This window comes from Pongo abelii, chromosome 4 (assembly GCF_028885655.2).
Source record: "Pongo abelii isolate AG06213 chromosome 4, NHGRI_mPonAbe1-v2.0_pri, whole genome shotgun sequence".
Taxonomy (NCBI): domain Eukaryota; kingdom Metazoa; phylum Chordata; class Mammalia; order Primates; family Hominidae; genus Pongo; species Pongo abelii.
The window spans coordinates 187,529,291-187,548,566 of record NC_071989.2 but is presented as its reverse complement, the minus strand read 5'-3'; the positions used below and the strand labels follow the sequence as shown (position 1 = coordinate 187,548,566).

At 52.5% G+C, this 19,276-nt stretch overlaps 1 protein-coding gene across 1 annotated transcript in view; it reads left to right on the top strand.

Moving 5' to 3' along the window:
- The window catches only part of LOC100448542 (zinc finger protein 354A-like), a 76,954-nt gene that overhangs the window by 4,301 nt on the left and 53,377 nt on the right, over positions 1 to 19,276 (top strand). The window contains 7 exon segments of the mRNA XM_063724593.1: positions 2,587 to 2,667; positions 5,969 to 5,973; positions 6,870 to 6,944; positions 9,307 to 9,425; positions 10,478 to 10,603; positions 16,298 to 16,367; positions 17,095 to 17,153. Coding sequence (XP_063580663.1) covers positions 2,587 to 2,667; positions 5,969 to 5,973; positions 6,870 to 6,944; positions 9,307 to 9,425; positions 10,478 to 10,603; positions 16,298 to 16,367; positions 17,095 to 17,153 — 535 coding nt within the window.

The following is a 19,276-nucleotide window of genomic DNA, read 5'->3' as shown; positions in this document are numbered from 1 at the left end:
GGCGGGTGGATCACGAGGTCAGGAGATCGAGACCATCCTGGCTAACACGGTGAAACCTCGTCTCTGGTAAAAATACAAAAAATGAACCAGGCGTGGTGGCGGGCGCCTGTAGTCCCAGCTACTTGGGAGGCTGAGGCAGGAGAATGCCGTGAACCCAGGAGGCGGAGCTTGCAGTGAGCCGAGATCGCACCACTGCTCTCCAGCCTGGGCGACAGAGCGAGACTCCGTCTCAAAATGAAAAATAAAAAATTCAGGAAGGTTGACGTTGGTGCAATGCTGTCACCTAATCTACAGTCCATACTCACAGGTCACCAGTTTCCCAGTAGTGTCCTAGCAGCTCAGGCCTCTTCAGTTGTCAGGTCTCCTTCATGTCCTTGGATCTGTAGCAGTTCTTCGGGCTTTCTTTGTCTTTCATGACACTGATGTTTTTGAAGAGCTCAGGCTCCTGGTTTAGCAGAATGGCTCTCTTTGGGTCTGTCTGATACCTCCTCGTGGTTAGGTCCAGATGATGCAACTTTGGTAGGAACACCTTGGAAATGATGCGTACTTCTCCCTGCATCTGTCGGGGGGACACGATGTCAGTGTCTTTCATTTTCATGATTTCACTGAGCCACCTTCAGAAATAAAATGCCTGGGTCAGTATAGTGCTTTGCTTTGCTTTTTTTTGAGACGGAGTCTTGTTCCGTCACCCAGGCTGGAGTGCAGTGGTGCGATATTGGCTCACTGCAATCTCTGCTTCCCAGGTTCAAGCGATCTCCTGCCTCAGCCTCCCAAGTAGCTGGGATTACAGGGGCCCGCCAGCACCCCTGGCTAATTTTTTTTTTTTTTTTTAATGGAGACGGGGTTTTCACTGTGTTGGCCAGGCTGGTCTCGAACTTCTGACCTCGTGATCCACCCGCCTCAGCCTCCTAAAGTGCTGGGATTACAGTCGTGAGCCACTGCACCCGGCCAAAAGTGGTGCTTTTCTAATAACCGGTATCACATCTTACTTTCTCTGATCCTCCTCTACCCGTGGGCTTGATAAAAGAGCTTCTTTCTGACTCGGGTTGAATTCTTACGTCGCACTAGGACTCCTTCTGGGCTGGTCTCCGGGAGTCAGGACGCTTGGTCCACACCGTGGCTCTTGCCCCCATGCTGCTCCAGGCTCTCCTCTGGGCCAGCTCTTCAGTGAAGGGGTGGCCTGCCCCTCCACACCCGTGGGTGTTTCTCATCATGTGGAACGAGAGACTTGAGAAAAGAAAGACACAGAGACAAAGTGTAGAGAAAGAAAAGTGGGCCCAGGGGGATCAGTGCTCAGCATATGGAGGACCCGTGCCTGCACCAGTCTCTGAGTTCCCTCAGTATTTATTGATCATTATCTCTACCGTCTGGGAGAGGGGGATGTGGCAGGACAATAGGGTAATAGTGGGGAGAGGGTCAGCAGGAAAACATGTGAACAAATGTCTCTGTGTCATAAACAAGGCTAGAAAACGTGCTGTGCTTTGATGTGCACATACTTAAACATATCTGGTGCATTAAAGAGCAGTATTGCCGTCACTATGTCTCACCTCCAGCCTTAAGGCGGTTTTCTCCTATCTCAGTAGCTGGAACATACAATCAGGTTTTACACCGACATTCCACTACCCAGGGACGAGCAGGAGACAGATGCCTTCCTCTATCTCAACTGCGTAGAGGTCTTTCTCTTTTACTAATCCTCCTCAGCACAGACCCTTTACGGGTGTTGGGCTGGGGGACGGTCAGGTCTTTCCCTTCCCATGAGGCCATATTTCAGACTATCACATGGGGAGAAACCTTGGACAATACCTGGCTTTCCTAGGCAGAGGTCCCTGCGGCCTTCCGCAGTGTTTTGTGTCCCTGGGTACTTGAGATTAGGGAGTGGGGATGACTTTTAACAAGCATGCTGCCTTCAAGCATTTGTTTAACAAAGCACATCCTGCATAGCCCTAAATCCATTAAACCTTCAGTGGACACAACACATGTTTCTGTGAGCACAGGGTTGGGGGTAGGGTTACAGATTAACAGCATCTCAAGGCATAAGAATTTTTCTTAGTACAGAACAAAATGGAGTCTCTTATGTCTACTTTCTACATAGACACAGTAACAGTTTGATCTCTCTTTCTTTTCCCCACACTTCTGCTCTCCCTATAGCTCATTTCCCCATTTCTCTCAGTTGGCTCAACCCCCGATCCCTGTCCCTACGAGGGTGGGCTAGCACCCATCCTGGAACAGTCAGGCCCTGGTCTTTTGTTCTTTGACTCTTCTCAATAAGGGTCACTTCTCTTCTGCCCGAAGCTGGTGGGCCTCCATGGTGCCCTTGATGGCCCGAGTACCGAGAACTCAAAGGCAGGCATGAGTGTCAGGGTTTTCTTCTCCAGGCTACAAGCCACGCTCAGCTTTCGGGTGGCAGAGGGACGTGGGGGCTCATCACAAGGGAGAAGGGGGAGCCTCCAAAGTCTGTTTCTACCAGGGAAGAAATTGGGGATCTGCTGGGGCTGCTTCTGGCAGCATCTGAGTGGCACGTGGGCCAGGTACCCTAGTACTGTACGCCTAATAGATAGCACCCACTGTCCCCTGTCTCCCCCGCAGGGCACCGTCATCCAGCATCGGACGGAGCACCTGCTGCACAGCAACATGACCAGCAGTGACATCCTCCTGTGCTACGTCACGGTAAAGGCTTCCCCAGGCGACAGTCTGTGCTAAATCCAGTGAAGGCTTCCCTGGGTTGCTGCCCTGTGCTATAAACGGTGAGGGCTTCCCCGGGCGCCGGCCCATGACACCCGGTAAGGGCTTCCCTGGGTTGCTTGCCCGGGCTACACATGGTAAGGGCTTCCCCGGGGTGCTGGCCTGTGCTATACACGGTGAGGGCTTCCCTGGGATGCTGCCTGTGCTGCACCTCAGTGAGGGCTTCCCCAGGGCACAGTGTCAAGATGGCCCCGCTCCTCTGCCCCCCTGCCTCAGCAGCATGGAGTCCACACCGTGAAACCAGAACTCCAACTTCAGGTGTTGGAGGGCTTCCTGCCCTTGTTGTGCACTGAAAGACAAAAGGTTAGGACAAGTTAAAGGAAGTGTGTTTTACCCCAGAGAAGAAGAACTCAAAATATCAAGAGCTTCCAGAATGATCTAGGTGAGGGTCCTGGGCGGTGCTTCTCTGCTGAGTTTTTATGCCGAGTGGAATGCCACAGGCACGTGCCTGACCTGTAAGGTCAATGCCCGGGGCCCTTCTGTGCCCTTGTGAGAGACTCCCCGGGACCTCACACGGATGCAGGAGGGGGACAGACCCCTGGGACCTCACACGGATGCAGGAGAGGGACAGACCCCTGGGACCTCACACGGATGCAGGAGGGGGACAGACCCCTGGGACCTCACACGGATGCAGGAGGGGGACAGACCCCTGGGACCTCACACGGATGCAGGAGGGAGACAGACCCCTGGGACCTCACACAGATGCAGGAGGGGGACAGACCCCTGGGATTTCACACAGACACCGGTGAAGGGGACAGACCCCTGGGATCACACGCAGACTCAGGAAGGGGGGAGTGTTTTTGATGTGTGACTGTGGAGAGGCCACTCCCGGCTCTCTGTGACCAGCTGTGAATTACCATGGTTCTTGGGACAAATGATTCAGCTTTCTTTCACCTGCGGGGATTTGCTCTACAACCCACCCCTGTCCCCAATCCCTAACGTAGAATTCTGGTGCCAGCCACACCCCCACCAATGAACCCTCGTGTGCCGGGTCCTTTCTCAGACGTTTCAGAGCAGGAAGCCTGGGCAGCAGCATCAGTGCAGCGTCCTTATGGAGCTGCAGAAAGCTCCCAGCAGCTACGAGGACGCAGGATTCGGCTGCCTCCCTGGGACATGGCAATTTAAAATGTCAGGGTCTTGTATTGAGAGGAAAGATACAATGGAAAGAACTCAAAAATTTGGAGCAATTTTCTCAGAGGCATTTCATTTTTACTGGAAGGATCCTGCCCACTAAGAATCAGACAGTTAGATTTTTCCTTGGAGCAGCTTGACCCCACCTGGGTTCTAACAGCAGCCTTGCTGGCAGTTTCGCATCCTGCAGCACTGGGCCCAGCCTGTGCTGTGACCCACCTGTCCTCTCTCCCCGCTTCCCTCCCTCCCTCCCTCCTTTCCTCTCCCTTCCTTTCCTGTTTTCCCTTTGCTTTTCCCCCCTTTTTTCCCTTTGCCTTTCATCTTTTCTTTTGAAAGAGTCTCACTCTTGCTCAGGTTGGAGTGCAGTGGTGATCATGGCTTACTGCAGCCTCGACCTCCTGGGCTCAAATAATCCTCCTGCCTCAGCCTCCAGGAGTAGCTGAAACCACAGGTGCACTCCACCACGCCTGGCTAATTTTAAAAAAATTTTTTTCTAGAGGCCAGGCATGGTGGCTCACACCTGTAATCCCAACACTTTGGGAGGACAAGGCAGGTGGATCACTTGAGGTTGGGAGTTTGAGACCAGCCTGGCCAACACGGTGAAACCCTTTCTCTACTAAAAATACAAAAAAGCCAGGCATGGTGGTGGGTGCCTGTAATCCCAGTTACTTGGGAGGCTGGGGTGGGTGGATCGCTTGAACCCAGGAGGCAGAGGTTGCAGTGAGCCGAGATTGTGCCACTGCACGCCAGCCTCGGTGACAGAGCAAGACTGCGTTCTAAAAAAATAAAATAAAATTGCTTTTCTGTAGACACAAGGTCTCACTGTGTTACCCAGGCTGGTCTCAACCTCCTGAGCTCAAGTGATCTTCCCACCTTGGCTTCCCAAAATGGTGGGATTACAGGTGTGAGCCACTATGCCTTGACTCAACTCTCAGCAGCTCTGCTGGACAGTGAGGTGGCCACGAATGCTGTGCTGCTCAGGGCTTCCAGGCACTGGTTTCCTGTTTGGTGAATAGTTCCCTAATAAAAGAAACTGAATGGGTACATTGAGACCTGTTCAGAAAGCAGTTCAATGGCCAGGTGTGGTGGCTCATGCCTGTAATCCCAGCAGTTTGTGAGGCTGAGGCAGGAGGATCCCTTGAGGCCGGGACTTCGAGACTAGCCTGGACAACAAAGAGCGACCTCATCTACAAAAAATCAGAACATTAGCTGGGCGTGGTGGCTCACACCTGTGGTCCCAGGTATGTGGGAGTCTGAGGCAGGAGAATCACTTGAGGTTAGGAGGTCGAGGCTGCAGTGAGCTGTGATTGTGCCACTGCACTCCAGCCTGGGTGACAGAGTGAGACCCTGTCTCAGGAAAAAAAAAAAAAAAAGGCAGAGCAGTTTGACTAGAGACCTTTGCCTGTGTCCTCGTGTCCTCGTGTCCTCGTGTCCTCGTGCCCTCGTGCCCTCTGCCTCTGTGAGTGGGAAGTAGGTGTGGGTGGGGCTTCCCGGGGATGTTGGTTTTGGGTCACTGTCGCCTATGTGAATTGGGGACAGCCCTAGGCTGCGGTGGGCGGGAGGCAGGTTCCTGACATAGGCTAAACCATGTCGCTCATGCCGTAGGTGACCTGCTGGCTCGGTGCTCTGTTTCATCCTGAGTCCTGTGAGCTCTTGTCCAGGGGTTCTGACCCAGGGCTGAATCAGAACCACTTGGGGTTGTCACATGGCCACCGCATCCCCGCCCTCTGAGATTCTGACCTCGGGGATGTGGGGCGAGGCCCAGGACACCCAGCCACGTCCGCTCCAGTCCTCCCAGGCTGGGCGCATACCCCGTGACCTCCTTGCCTCCATGGTGGGGTTGGGGTGCTCCCTGTTGCCCTCCAGGGCCGAGATTCCTGCTGGAACTTACCCCTCACTCTGTTGTGGCATTTGTTTCGCTCCAGGACCACCCATGGAGTCTCCCTGTCTAGATGAGGGTGCTGTGAGTGTATCTGCACCTTCTTGCCTTAACGTTTTTGAAATTAATAACAGTTTTCAATTAAAATAAAAAAATTTAAATCTTCCTGGATATGGAAAAAATTTCAAGCAGCCCCAATAGGATGTGTGGGGAAAGGTTGGGTGTCTCCCAGGGCCCAGAGGCAGCCATGCCAGTCATTTTCATTGCCTCATTGTGGATCGTTGCCCCTGTAGGCGTGTGCGTGTGTGTGCACACGTGTGTGTGTGCATATCTATGGACATATGTGTGTGAGCGTGTGTGTTTACATATCTGTCCTTTCCTCTGGACTGACAGGGTTATGCTGCATGCTTGCTTTGTATGAACAATGTCTTGGAGACGGTTCCGTGTTAGCCCAGACCTCACTCTTTGGAGGCGGTTCCGCGTCAGCCCAGACCTCACTCTTTGGAGGCAGTTCCGCGTCAGCCCAGACCTCACTCTTTGGAGGCGGTTCCGCGTCAGCCCAGACCTCACTCTTTGGAGGTGGTTCTGCGTCAGCCCAGACCTCACTCTTTGGAGTGGTCCGTGTCAGCCCAAATCTCCTCCTTTGGAGGCGGTTCTGCGTCAGCCCAGACCTCACTCTTTGGTGACGGTTCCATGTCAGCCCAGACCTCACTCTGTTTCATGGCTGCTTAATTTTTTCCTTCATCGGGCTGGGGCCAGGCGCTGTTCTGAACGCCTCTTGTGGGTTCGTTAACTGTGTAGTGGTGTGAGTAGCATGTGTGCACCTCCTGTGGACTTTCTTGTGTCGATAACATCTACATTGCTTTGTCTCTGTCACCAGTGAGCAACAGACATTCTGTGACACGTCTTTATGCACATGAATGAATATGTCTGTGCGATCCATTCTTAGATGTGGAGTTGCTGGGCCAAAATGTCATGAGTTTGAAATGGGCAGTTAGCACCAACCTGTGGCTCCATCTTAGGTGGTTTTCCAGGGACACAGGAAGCTGAGGGGCAGCTGTGGGGGGAGCTGCCTAGTGCCTGCTGAAGCCACACCCCTCCTGTCTTTGCAAGTCAGCTGGATGATGTGGAACTGGAGGGTGTCCATTCTGGCCACAGGAGTGGCCATGGTCTTACCTGGGACACCAGCAGGGTGAGCAGCAGGAAGGAGGTCAGGAAGCAGGGTGAGCAGCAGGAAGGAGGTCAGGAAGCAGGGTGTGCAGCAGGAAGGAGGTCAGGAAGCAGGGTGAGCAGCAGGAAGGAGGTCAGGAAGCAGGGTGAGCAGCAGGAAGGAGGTCAGGAGCCCTGCTCAGACCTTGATGGTGGCAGAAACGAATGTGACTCACTCATTTTCATGGGACATGTCAGTCAGTGACATGAAATGGCAGAGAAGACATCACCTTTTATTCGTCGCCTGAAGGAAGAAATAAAATCAATCATTTTAGAGTTGAAGCCAAAATCAACCGTTCTGGTTTTTGGAGCCATTGAGTCATTTCATGTGGATCTTGAACACCCCCACACTCCCAGTTCATACACGCGGAGCCTGATGAGGGAAAACATTTGCTTTATGAAAATTTTTTTTTCACGTATATGAGTTGAATATAAAAGTAGCCTGGGCCGGGCACGGTGGCTCACCACTGCAATCCCAGCACTTTGGGATGCCGAGGCGGGAGGATTGCTTGAGCCCAGGAGTTCAAGACTAGCCTGAGCAACACAGTGAGACCCTGTTTCTACAAAAAATTTAAAAAAAAAAAAAATTAGCCGTGGCTAGGCAGTGTGGCTCACGCCTTAATCCCAGCACTTTGGGAGGCTGCAGCCAGCTAGGTCAACATGGTGAAACCTCCTTTCTACCAAAAAAACCCCCAAAAATTAGCCAGGCGTGGTGGCATATGCCTGTAATCCCAGCTACTCGGGAGGCCGAGGCAGGAATCACTTGAACGAGGGAGATGGAGGTTGCAGTGAGCCGAGATGATGCCACTGCACTCCAGCCTGGGCGACAGAGTGAGACTCTGTCTCAAAAAAATATATATATTAGCTGGGCATGGTGTGTGCCTGTAGTCTTAACTACTTGGGAGGCTGAGGTGGGAGGATCACTTGAGCCCAGGAGGTCAAGGCTGCAGTGAGCTGAGATCACACCACTGAGCTCCTGCTTGAGCAACAGAGTGAGACCCTGTTTCAAAAAAAAAAAAAAATTTCAGACACCATGCACAGGGGCTAGGGAGGGGGCTCCTTGCCACCCCCTCTCACACTCTTGGCTTTCTTCCCTGTGGAGTGGAGTCACACACTCCTGTGGGAGTGGAGTGACCCTGTCCTCAGTGTGTTCTGCCCTTGCTCTGCTCCTGTGTGTGTGTGTGTGAATGCATGTATGTGTGGTGTGTGCATGCGTGTGTGGTGTCTGTTCCTCAGCATGTCCTGCCCTTGCTGTGCTCGTGTGTGTGGATGTGTGTGTGGTGTATGCATGCGTGTGTACACGTGTGTACGTGTGCATGTGTGTGTGTTGTGTGTGTATGTGTGGTGTGTGCATGCGTGTGTATGTGTGTGCATATGTGTGTGTAGTGTGAGGGTCTTTGTCCTCCTGCAGATTCACCGTGCTGCTGTTTCCCTTCCCACACAGGCTTTTGAGTCAGGGAATGGCTGTTGGCTGTTGTCAGCGGTGGGCCTAAGTTGGAGGGTTCACACTGCTCCACTGCATGGTGGCCCGTGGAGTCTGACTCCATTTCCAGCTCATTCCAGAAACAGGAGTGTTTTCCATGTAGCATAGTCTCTTGTGTGAGACATCACACTCCACGGTCCTTGCAGCTGGGAACGTTTATGTTTTTTGCTTTTGAGACAAAATCTCTCCCTGTCACCCAGGCTGGAGTGCAGTAGCACGATCTCAGCTCACTGCTACCTCTGCCTCCTGGGTTCAGTTGATTGTCGTGCCTCAGCCTCCTGCGTAGCTGGGATTACAGGCACGCACCACCATGCCTGGCTAATTTTTTGTATATTTAGTAGAGATGGGGTTTTACCATGTTGCCCAGGCTGGTCTCGAACTCCTGAGTTCAGGCAATCCACCCACCTCGGCCTCCCAAAGTGCTAGGATTACAGGCATGAGCCACCGTGCCCCGCCACGTTTCTGTTTTTCCAACCGTTAAGTCCATGTAAACCATGGCGCGCAAGCCTTCCCACGTGATGGGTCCGCGTGGGCAGTGTCTGGTGGGTGGACATCACAGGCAAAGCTTCCATTTTCTGCGATCCTGAATCTTGAATTTCAGTGTGACCACAAGAGGTCATTTACTTAGTGCATCCTCTAACAGGAAGGCTCGGCCAAAACGTCAATCACCAGATGTGGGGGGTTCATTCTAATTTCCATATCACCTCTCCCACTGCTCCCTGAAAAGCCCCACCTGTCTGGGATGTTGCAGTATTTGGGAGAGTAGATGTTTGTCGTCTTGGTACTTTCTCCTTTGTTGCTTACTGATTTAAAAGCAGTTTGTCTTGGGCTTCTGAATTTTGAATCTCCGTTTGCCATTGCTTTCAGGAGGCACCGACATCATCTCCTGCTTCATGGGCCAGAATATTTCTCTTCCTGTGTATAAAGGGGAGATTCAGGCCCGGAACCTGGCCATGGCCGTGGATGCGTGGAACGAGGAAGGTGATGGCTCCGCTAACTCTTTCTTTCTGTGATTAGGCGTGAGGTGGGAGCTTGGGAGCGCTCGGATGTGTAACTTTGCTTGGTGATAGTTCTCCAAAACAGCCCTCGGAGGGGAGGTCCCTGTCACTTGCAGCGTGACGTCCTTTCCCCCTAGCTTGGTTTAACACCCACCGGCTCCTGGTCCCCAGCTCCTGAGAGGGCAGGGTCGAGCTGGAGGACAGACAGACAGCTGTGTGCTCAGGAATGGCGGGCAAGTGGGTGATCGTTGCCCTGACTCTGAACCCGGGTGCTGGATACACAGGCAGCAGCCAGCTCTGAGCATTTGAGAGCCTGGTCATGGAAGGGGCAGTCTCCTGCTGTGCTGGGCCTGGCAGCTAGAAATCCAGCTGTGCTAGGAGGGGTGAGCAGGGCTCAGTGCACCTGTTCTGCAGAGCAATGCGGGAGTAGTCGGTGAAGTTGAAGATGCATACGTGCCCTGTGATCTAGGAATTCCACTCCCGGAAGACTTACTTGTGATCCATGCAAGAATGTTTGTAGCCCCATGATTTGTAACGGAAAAATTGGGAACAATAGAAATGTCCATCCTTGGGCGAAAGAAGTTCTGTGATCACACGTGGCGAATGACCAAGCGGTAAATAGGAATGAACCAGAGCAACATGTAGTGGCCCAAACGAGCCACCCAGATGTCATGCTGAGCAAGCAAAGGAAGACGCCGGACACATAGAAGGACAGCATGTGTGTAGTTCAAAGGTATGCAGAGTGATGACACATGCTATTCAGGGATGCGTATGGATGGAGCAAAAATGTTAACACACATGGGAATAACAAATCACTACGTCCAAGACAGCGATTTTGGGGAGCACACAGGGAGGGGACTTCATGGGAGGAACACATCATTAGGCTGCCATGAGAGGTGTGTGGGCGTGGACCATCTCTATACCTTTGTATATGTCTGGAATATTGCATAATAAGTAATAGCTTAAGAGAGAAGAGAGAGCCACGCTGTGTGGCTGTGGTGTGTCTTGGGCTTATTTTTAATTCTCCCATACCAGGAAAGGCGGTCTGGGGAGACAGCAGCAAGCTGGTGTGTACTAAGCCGATCCCTTGCCAGCCCACACACTTCTGGAACAATGAGAACAGCAACAAGTACAGGAAGGCGTATTTCTCCAAATTCCCAGGTCGGTTGGAGAGATGCAGACAGAGCTGCCCAGCCTCTGCGTTGGCTGGGCCTTCCGTGTCTAGTTGTGTGTCCTCATCCTTCCCCTCCCATCCTGCCTCCCCCCCTTCCTTCCCCCACCAGGGCTTGGAGAAGCTGCATATAGCTCATTCCACCAGTGGGGCGATAATGAATTTTTGATGAATATCTTGTTTTCGGCTTGAAGCTATCGTGTGTAACTGTAATCTGGGTTTAGCTGAATCTCAGCCACCTCTGCCCAGGGCCTCGGCCCCGGCCCCTGCTGCTGGGCGCTGGCACGCGCCTCTGGTTTGCATGTGGGAGGTGGAGGGCGCAGGGCCCACTCGCTGAAACAGGGTGATGCCTGCCTGTTCACGAGGAGCGGCCTGTGGAAGTGGTGTCTGGCTCGGGTCTCTTCCTTCGTGTCTCACCATCATCCAGTCCTCATGGAGACGCCAAGGAAGAGCGTGTTTGCGGTGGAAGGATTTACAACCCAACATGTCCCTCTCACATAGACTGACACCCCTGAGTGTCGTTTGAGTGGTGCCTTGCCCCAAAGCAGGGAAGTCTTTTATTTAAAGCTCTGATTCCTGCCTCCCTGTAATCTTACTTCATAAGCAGTCTCGAGTTATTGCTGCCATATAATTCATCGTTTAGGAAGCCTTCTGTTTCAGAGTTATTTATACTCTGTACTTGCTGCAGTCTCTCAAAAGGTAATCTGAGTGAGCAAAGGAAGACGCGGGGCACATAGCATAGACGTATGGAGAATCAGAAAGCGGCAAGTGGTAGGACTTGCCAGGGATCTTTCCTGCCCTGCGTATTTGCATGTCACCATAAAAGCCATTGTGCCTGGAATAGCGCCTTCCTGCAGCAACGTCGGGCATCCCCCCAGGGGTGGCTCAGCCTCCACTGCATCCCTGCTGCACCTATGCCCCACGTCGGCTCCTGCCATGAGCAGCTGTGCAGATGAATGCAGAAAAGCAAGAGTGGATGTGGAGAAACACTCTTCAGATGACCCTGAAGGGGAGGGCAGAGGCTCCTGCCTTGGGAGGAGAGGCCAAAAGGGTTAGAGTCTCAGCTTGAGGATCCATCCAAGAAATGACAGCTCTTTGTAACATTGCTCTTTGAAAACTCTCTTTTCTGTCACTTTTTTTGTCACATGTGCAAGAGCTCATGTGATGTCTCTCAGGATTAATTTCAGAATAACCTCTTTTTGAAACTGATATTCCTTCTTGGAGAAAACAAATGCTTTGTGACATATTTCCATTTTTGCCTTGGCTGTCAGGAAACTCAGAGCTGAAATCATTGCTTTGTTTTTGTAGTCCTCTTACCTTTAGGGTAGGGTTTTTCTTCTCTTTGAGTAATCCTATCACGAAGTCAGTTTTAAAGGCAGCTTCCTTCCATACTTCCTGGGTGTAGATGAGAGATATGAATAAATATGGAAAGACAAAGGCAGATCAGATAATGAGATCTGAAGCTATTTATCATGGACAGGCCGAACACAGGCTGCACTTAGATCATTTCTCAAGCACCAGCGCTGAGAGATTCTTGGGCTGTGTAGGAAATGGCATGATGGCAAAACCAAGCAATAAGAGCGAGTCTTCCTTTCCACAACTGGGAGTGGGTTTATGGACATCGTTACCTTAAAAAATGATGCCAGGTGAAAGTGTAAACAGGCCATGTGCTGATGAGGTATTGCTCCTCACAAGAGGGCATTAGCTGCAGGGGTCTGCCCGCAGACCCTGACACACAGATACTCTGCTTTGCCAGTCCAGCTGAGGGTCTGAGGCCACTCACAGACTCCAAGGAGAGTCATGTAAAGAATGGCAGCCACGGCCCTGAGCAGCTCGCACTCCAGGCATTTATTTAGTATATAATTAACAACAGAAGCTCTGAGTCAACACACTTGTAGATAATGATTAAAAGCGAGGTCGGAGGCTCAAAGCAAACACCATTAGTGGATAATATCCCTGATCGACCTCCCCTGGAGAGAGCCATCCTGCCCTCAAATGTCCGAAGGTCAGTCTTAAGACCACGTGAGTAAACAAGCTAACTAGATAACTTCCCCACATCCCATTGTTTACTAGTCTAATCTGTTTAACTAAAGGAATGGGACCAGGCCGCCTTTAGCCCCGTCTATTACCGAAGTCATGTGAAAACCCTCAGGCCTTCCAGAAGGGTTTTGTGCCTGTGGTGACTAATATTTTTCCCACCAGCCTGATCGAATCCCAACATGCTGGTATGGAAAGATTCAGGAAGTTAGTAAGTGAAAATGAGAGTTCAAGAACAGAGGACCTAGCATTGCTTTTGTGTAAATTTTATTTTTTAATTAATTTTTTTTTAGAGAGAGGGTCTCCGTCTGTCCCCCAGGCTGGAGTGCAGTGATGTGATCTCAGCCCACTGCAGCCTTGATCTCCAGGGCTCAAAGGATCCTCCCGCCTCAGCCTCCCAAGTAGCTGGGACTACAGGTGTGTGCTACCATGCCTGGTTAATTTTCATATTTTTTGTAGAGATGAGGTCTCTATGTTGCCCAGGCTGGTCTCAAACTCGAGCTCAAACAGTCCTCCCGCCTCAGTCTCCTCAAATGCTGGGATTACTAGTGTGAGCCACCGCACTGGGCCTTCTGTACATTTTTAAAAGGAAGTACATGTGTGATTGTGTGAATAAATGAATAACGAGTGTGAATAAGGGCTTATATGGTGAGATGATGAGCCCATTTTGGTTTTCCTTATGGCTTTTTGTTTTTATTTTTTGAGGCGGAGTCTCGCTGTGTCGCCCAGGCTGGGGTGCACTGGCACCCATCTCAGCTTCTCGTGCCTCAGCCTCATGAGTAGCTGGGATTACAGGCACGCACCACCACACCAGTCTAGTTTTTGTATTTTTAGTAGAGACAAGGTTTCACTATGTTAGCGAGGCTGGTCTCGAACTCCTAACCTCGTGATCTTCCCACCTCGGCCTCCCAAAGTGCTGGGATTACAGGCGTGAGCCACCGCGCCTGGCCGCTTTTTATTATTTTTAAAAACCTAATATTTTAAAAGAAAGTAAAGCAAGCTTAAGATTTAAGTCATTGCAGATGACACATTCCAAACAGGCCTGGTCTGTTATCAGCAGTCACCTGTTCCCACCTGTTCCCACTGTGGTTCCACTTTCGCCTCAGCTCTCAGGAGACTCGGGGCTGAAGTCAGTGCCTTGAAGAATGAGAATGACCTAAATCTGTTCAGTCTGCTGTAGAAAGGAAGACATTGCTTCTGCGGCTTTGTTTCGCCATCACGCCGCTTCCTCTGTGGTACCCTGGAGCCAGCTGCTACTTGTGGATTGCTCCTCTCAGCTTGGCTTTGCAAAGGATCAAAGTGTGTCAGGGGGAAGTTTCCACAAAAGAAAATTTCTTCAGAATGGATTTACATCTTCCTTTTTCTCTGCATTTCCGAGGTCTCAGTAATTAGGGCACAGTACTACATATGGCCCAGAAAACCCAGAAATTTCCTATCCAATTCAAGGGAGATCTGACTCCAGGCAAACAAGACTATGTTGTTGCTGGCACGAAAGATCCAGAATGAGGCAGGAATCCCAGGAGAGCGGCATAGGTTTGCAGCTCTCATCTCCTGGGGCTGCCGTTCATAAACTCAGTTTGCTGAGTAGCCATACACATGTGCTCCTGCGGAAACCGGGCACATCAATTGTAAGCCTAGGAGTGAATTTTTTTTTCCTTATTTGTGTATGTGAATCTTTAAAAGTCCAATGAGAGGTCGGGTACAGTGGCTCACGCCTGTAATCCCAGCACTTTGGGAGGCCGAGACGGGTGGATCACGAGGTCAGGAGATCGAGACCATCCTGGCCAACATGGTGAAACACTGTCTCTACTGAAAAATACAAAAAATTAGCCGAGCGTGGTGTTGGGCACCTGTAGTCTCAGCTACTCAGGAGACTGAGGCAGGAGAATGGCGTGAACCCGGGAGGTGGAGCTTGCAGTGAGCCGAGATTGTGCCCCTGCCCTCCAGCCTGAGCGACAGAGCGAGACTCCGTCTCAAAAAAAAAAAAAAAAAAAAAGTCCAATGAGAGGCCAGGCATGGTCACTCATGCCTGTAATCCCAGCACTTTGGGAGGCCAAGGCAGGTGGATCACCTGAGGTCAGGAGTTCGAGACCAGCCTGACCAACATGGTGAAACCCCATCTCTACTGAAAATACAAAAATAAGCTGGATTTGGTGGAGCGTGCCTGTAATCCCAGATACTCGGGAGGCTGAGGCAGGAGAATTGCTTGAACCCTGGAGGTGGAGGTTGCAGTGAGCCAAGATCGTGCCATTGCACTCCAGCCTGGGCAACAAGAGCAAAACTCCATCTGGAAAAAAAAAAAAAAAAAGTCCAATGAGAAAGAATTGGTTTCACTCACCAGCCTCGGGAGGCGGGAGGAAGACCTGAAGGCCTGCAATTCTCTTTTTTGCATCAGATTAAGTAGCTTAGGGCTCATTTCATTCTCCTCAGCTGCCTCTCAGGGACCATGCGCTCCCTGCACACAGTCCCCTTGGCTTCCATCCCTGTAGAAGGCTTGGTTGTGGCTTGTGGCAGTGTCTCCTTCACGATGTCACATGAATGCGTGGATAGACTACGTAGCTGTTGAGTCGTGAACTGTTCGGGTTAGCGCTTGTCTCAGAGTGGAGAAGTGTCTGGAGATTTGGGAGAAAAGAGATGCTTTCTGAGGCTTTCCCCTATCAGTGAAGACACGGAAGCTGGATTATTTACTGTTTTCTCTTCCTGGATCACAGGAAATCTTTGGGGCCTTATTTCAGGAGGACAGCGTGCTGCTGAGGCAGATGACTTCTCACGTTGCAAAGCGGCAGAGATGCACTTTGATTATGGCCAGCCAGTTCCCCTCAGTGTGGCTGATCAAGGGCTGAGGGTGAGTTAACTGCTCCTTTGGTGACTCTCAGATGCGTGGCTTCTCTTCACTGTCTGGCACCTGGGTGGAGGATGTGGCCGAGGAACCTGTCTCTTTAGATGCTGTGTCCAACGCTGGGGTTTGATCCCCTTGGTCGATCAGCTTCACAGCAGCACCCCAGCGCACAGGCCTTCTCTGAACAGCTGCACACGTGGCCAGTCATGTAGCCTGCTGATACCATGTTGCCGTCACCCCTGGCTCTTCTCCCCCACCCTCCTCGTTTCCTGGGTTTTACCTGCTAATCGGTTCTCCGTCCATGTGGCTAATGCTTTGGTTCAAGCCTGCATGGCTGGGACTGGGGCAGTAGCCTCCTTTCTGGCCATGAGCTTGTGTATTCCCTTCTAATATCTGACCCCAACCTCTGCACACCTTGTGCCCTCAGCTGCCCCTGGCCACTCTTGCTTCCCAAGACGTGGCTCGTTCTTTGATGAACTCCACTCAGAGGTGTCTCCAGATGCTCCTGTTGACCCCCAGTGCCCTGGCCGTGCTTGGTCCCACCCTCTGTGAATTCCCGGGTCTTGCTGGTGCCGCAGGAGCTGCGTTTCTCCTCGCTGGCTATGTCAGAGCTGCCCTGGCAGCAGCCCCCACTCGAGGGCTTGTTCCTCGGGGCAGGAACAGTCTGGCTCCCTCCTGTCCCCAGCCCCATGCCAGACCTGCCTCTGGGCCCCAGTGATGTCTGCGGACCCGCACCTAGTGTCTGTCCAGGCAGCCTGTCACGGCCCCTTCTCCTCGGGGTGACCGGGCGCCTCTGCTGCCCTTGCAGGTATCAGGGCTCATGGCGACTGCTGCAGCATCAACCCGAAGACCGGGGGCATCATCATGCTTGGCTGGAGGTAAGGGCTGCGGAGTCAGCTTCTCTTCCCTGGAGCCCCACCTTCCAGAGGCCTGGGGGTGGGGGAGGAGGCACTTTCTGTGAGAGTCAGTGACCCCCTTCCTGGGCACCCCACTCCACTCTAGCACCAGGGTGTCCACACCACCCACGCCTCTGCTGATGTCTGGGACCCCCCCACCTCCCACCGGCTGGTGCGCCATGCGTCCCTGTCCCTGTGCCCGTGCACATGCCGCCCCGAGCCTGAAGATCCCCTCCGAGGAAGCATTGTCTGCTCAGTGTGTGACATGGCTAACTGTCCCCCATCTTGGACCCTTCTTGTGTCGTTGCTGGGGTGGGGCATCCTTGTGCCAGCTTCCTTCCCAAGGGCTGGGTCTGGGCATGATCCAAGTTTCCCTGCCCTGTGATGGGGTTCTCGGGTAGGGGGTGTCAGGGCGGGGGTCCCACAGCAAAGGCACAGCAGTGTCCACACCCGAGACAGGGGACGCGTGTGCAGGTGGGAAGGGAGTGAGGTGACAGATGCTCCTGCACAGAGGGGCCTCCCTCGATGTCGCGCTTTAACCTGAGAGGAAGAAAGCCATGTGGCGGGGCAAGGAGCTGGGGAGGGGAGCCTCTGTGACTGGTCCTGGGGGATGCCATGTGGAAGGGGGGTGACCACCCTCCCCTGGGACCCCTGGCAGTTGCCTCACTTCAGAGCTGCGGTGTAGCCCTGACCTCTTCTCGCTTTCCAGTGACGGCACGCTCAACCCCAATGGGGTGCAGTTCAGCAGCCCAGAAACCTATAACATTGGTATGTTCTTCTCCCTGAGCGTTCTTGAGACACTGCCGCTTCTGCTCCCTGGGAAGCCAGCACCATTTTCAGCATTTGTGGGAGGCCTTGGCAAGTGCTCAGGAGAGATTTGGGCCCAGAGCCAGCCCCACTCCTTGTGTTGAGTAAGACTGATCCATCTCTGGCCTGTGACTCGAGGAGAGGAGCCCCTCACCCTCCCGCCACAGCTCAGGGTAATGATGCGACACCCTGATGATGATGATGTGGCGGGGACTAGGGAGGCTCTTGCCGGCATGGTCCTTGCCGCCAGCCTTCACAGCGGCTCCTCTGAGGGTCTTCATGCACAGGGGCTCTGTCACTTAGCCCTGGCTCCCCCTCTGTCCCTGAGGCATGACTTTGGGCAACTCACTTAGCATTCAAGCCTCAGTTTCCTCATCTCTAAGATGGGTTGACAACAGAGCCTGCCTGGTGGTGCCGTGGGCCACAGGGTGCCCAAACGCAACCCTTCTGCCTCTGTTTCTGTGCTGCCTCCACTCACCATCAGCCTTCATTCAGAGTAGGTGTGCACGCTGTGCAAAGCCCTTCCACACACCTGATCTCAGTTGTTCTCTGCTCAAATGTCAGAGAGGCTTTCCCTGCATTTCCTGTTTGAACAGTGTCCTGGCCTCCATCTTTATTTTTGACAGTGTTTGCCATGGACTGAGGGTGAGTTCTTGTGTATGTTCATGTCTTTCTATCTGGAGTGGAGGCTCCTTGAGGACAGAAACCTTGTGGGTTCACCACCTCCTCAGAGCTCAGCCGACTGCTTGGAAAACAGCAGGTGCTTTTGGTGTCTGGTGAGTGAGTGGTGGGTCGGGAGCTGGTCCTCTGACCCTTATGAGGCGGGACAAGCTTGTGTTCCTCAAGCCCATCTTACAGATGAGGAAACCCAGAGAGATGAGGGGTCCTGCCGAAGGAAGTGGTGTCCATAGCCAGCCCCACCTTCTGCTCACCTGGAATAAAGACCTGGGGACCCCGGGCAGGTCATGGCCAAGTGGAATGGACTTCTGACATTTGAGGGCTTCCTGCCTGCAGCCCCCAGGCAGCCGTGGCTGTCCAAGTCCAGCAGGCCTTTGCTCAGGACGTGGCTGGGATGTCTGGCCCTACCTGCCAGGAGGCTGCTGGGCTCCTATCTATCCGGGGAGGCCCCATGCAGGGGCGGGGGGTGGAGGCTTCTTTTCTCTTTCCCTTTCCTCTCCCTTTCCCCTCTCCCCGGAGGAAACGGTAGCAGGATTTCTTTTAAGGGGATGCCGCTATATTTTGCCAGCGGGTGGAAGGTGGCGATATTAGCGCCCACGAGCTGCACGTGGACCCCTGCGTGAAGCGTAGTGGGGCACAGAGCAGACGAGACGTTTCCATCTCACAGCAGGAGGGCCGGCGACACCACATGAAGTGACAGGCAGGCCCTCCTCAGAAGCCGGCGCTTAGATCCCTAATTAGTTCACACGTCAACTGAATTTTTCAGGTGAATGAATTTTAATTACATCTCAGGTTAAAAAAAAAAAAAAGCGCCAGTGATCCAGAGCTCAGGCAGAGGAGCCCTACCAGTTTCTGTTGCTCTTGAGGTTTTCTAGCCCACAACACACCCACGCCACCAAAGGCTCGTTTGGATTCAAGGTGAAACACATGTGCCACGAATCTTAGAGGAGCTCTGAATGTTTGGAAAGGGTGCAACTACGAGTAAAAGTAACGCACCGTCTGCTGCAGATGGCTGGCTCCGAGGAGGAGTTCATGGGAGCTTGGGGACGCTCTTGCCCGTAGCTCTAGGAAGCTGGGCCACTAATGGCAATAGCTAGTCTTTATCATAGAATAATGTGTTAAAATGTATAGAGAAGTAAAATTAAAAGTATAAATAAAAGTAAAATCATCATAAAACATAGTAGCTAGGCGCTTCGGAAGCTGTGTGTGCACTGACCTATTTACCCCCTGACTCACAACCCTACAGCCTAGGTGCTGGCACCACCACTTTCATTCAAGGAAATGAACTCAGGTTCAGGAATTCACCCAGCATCCCCCAGATGTGGTGGTGGCAGAAGCCACATCTTCCCTGAAAACTTTCTTGCTCAGGGTGCCTGCTCAGATTTAGGAATGATCTTAACGTCTGC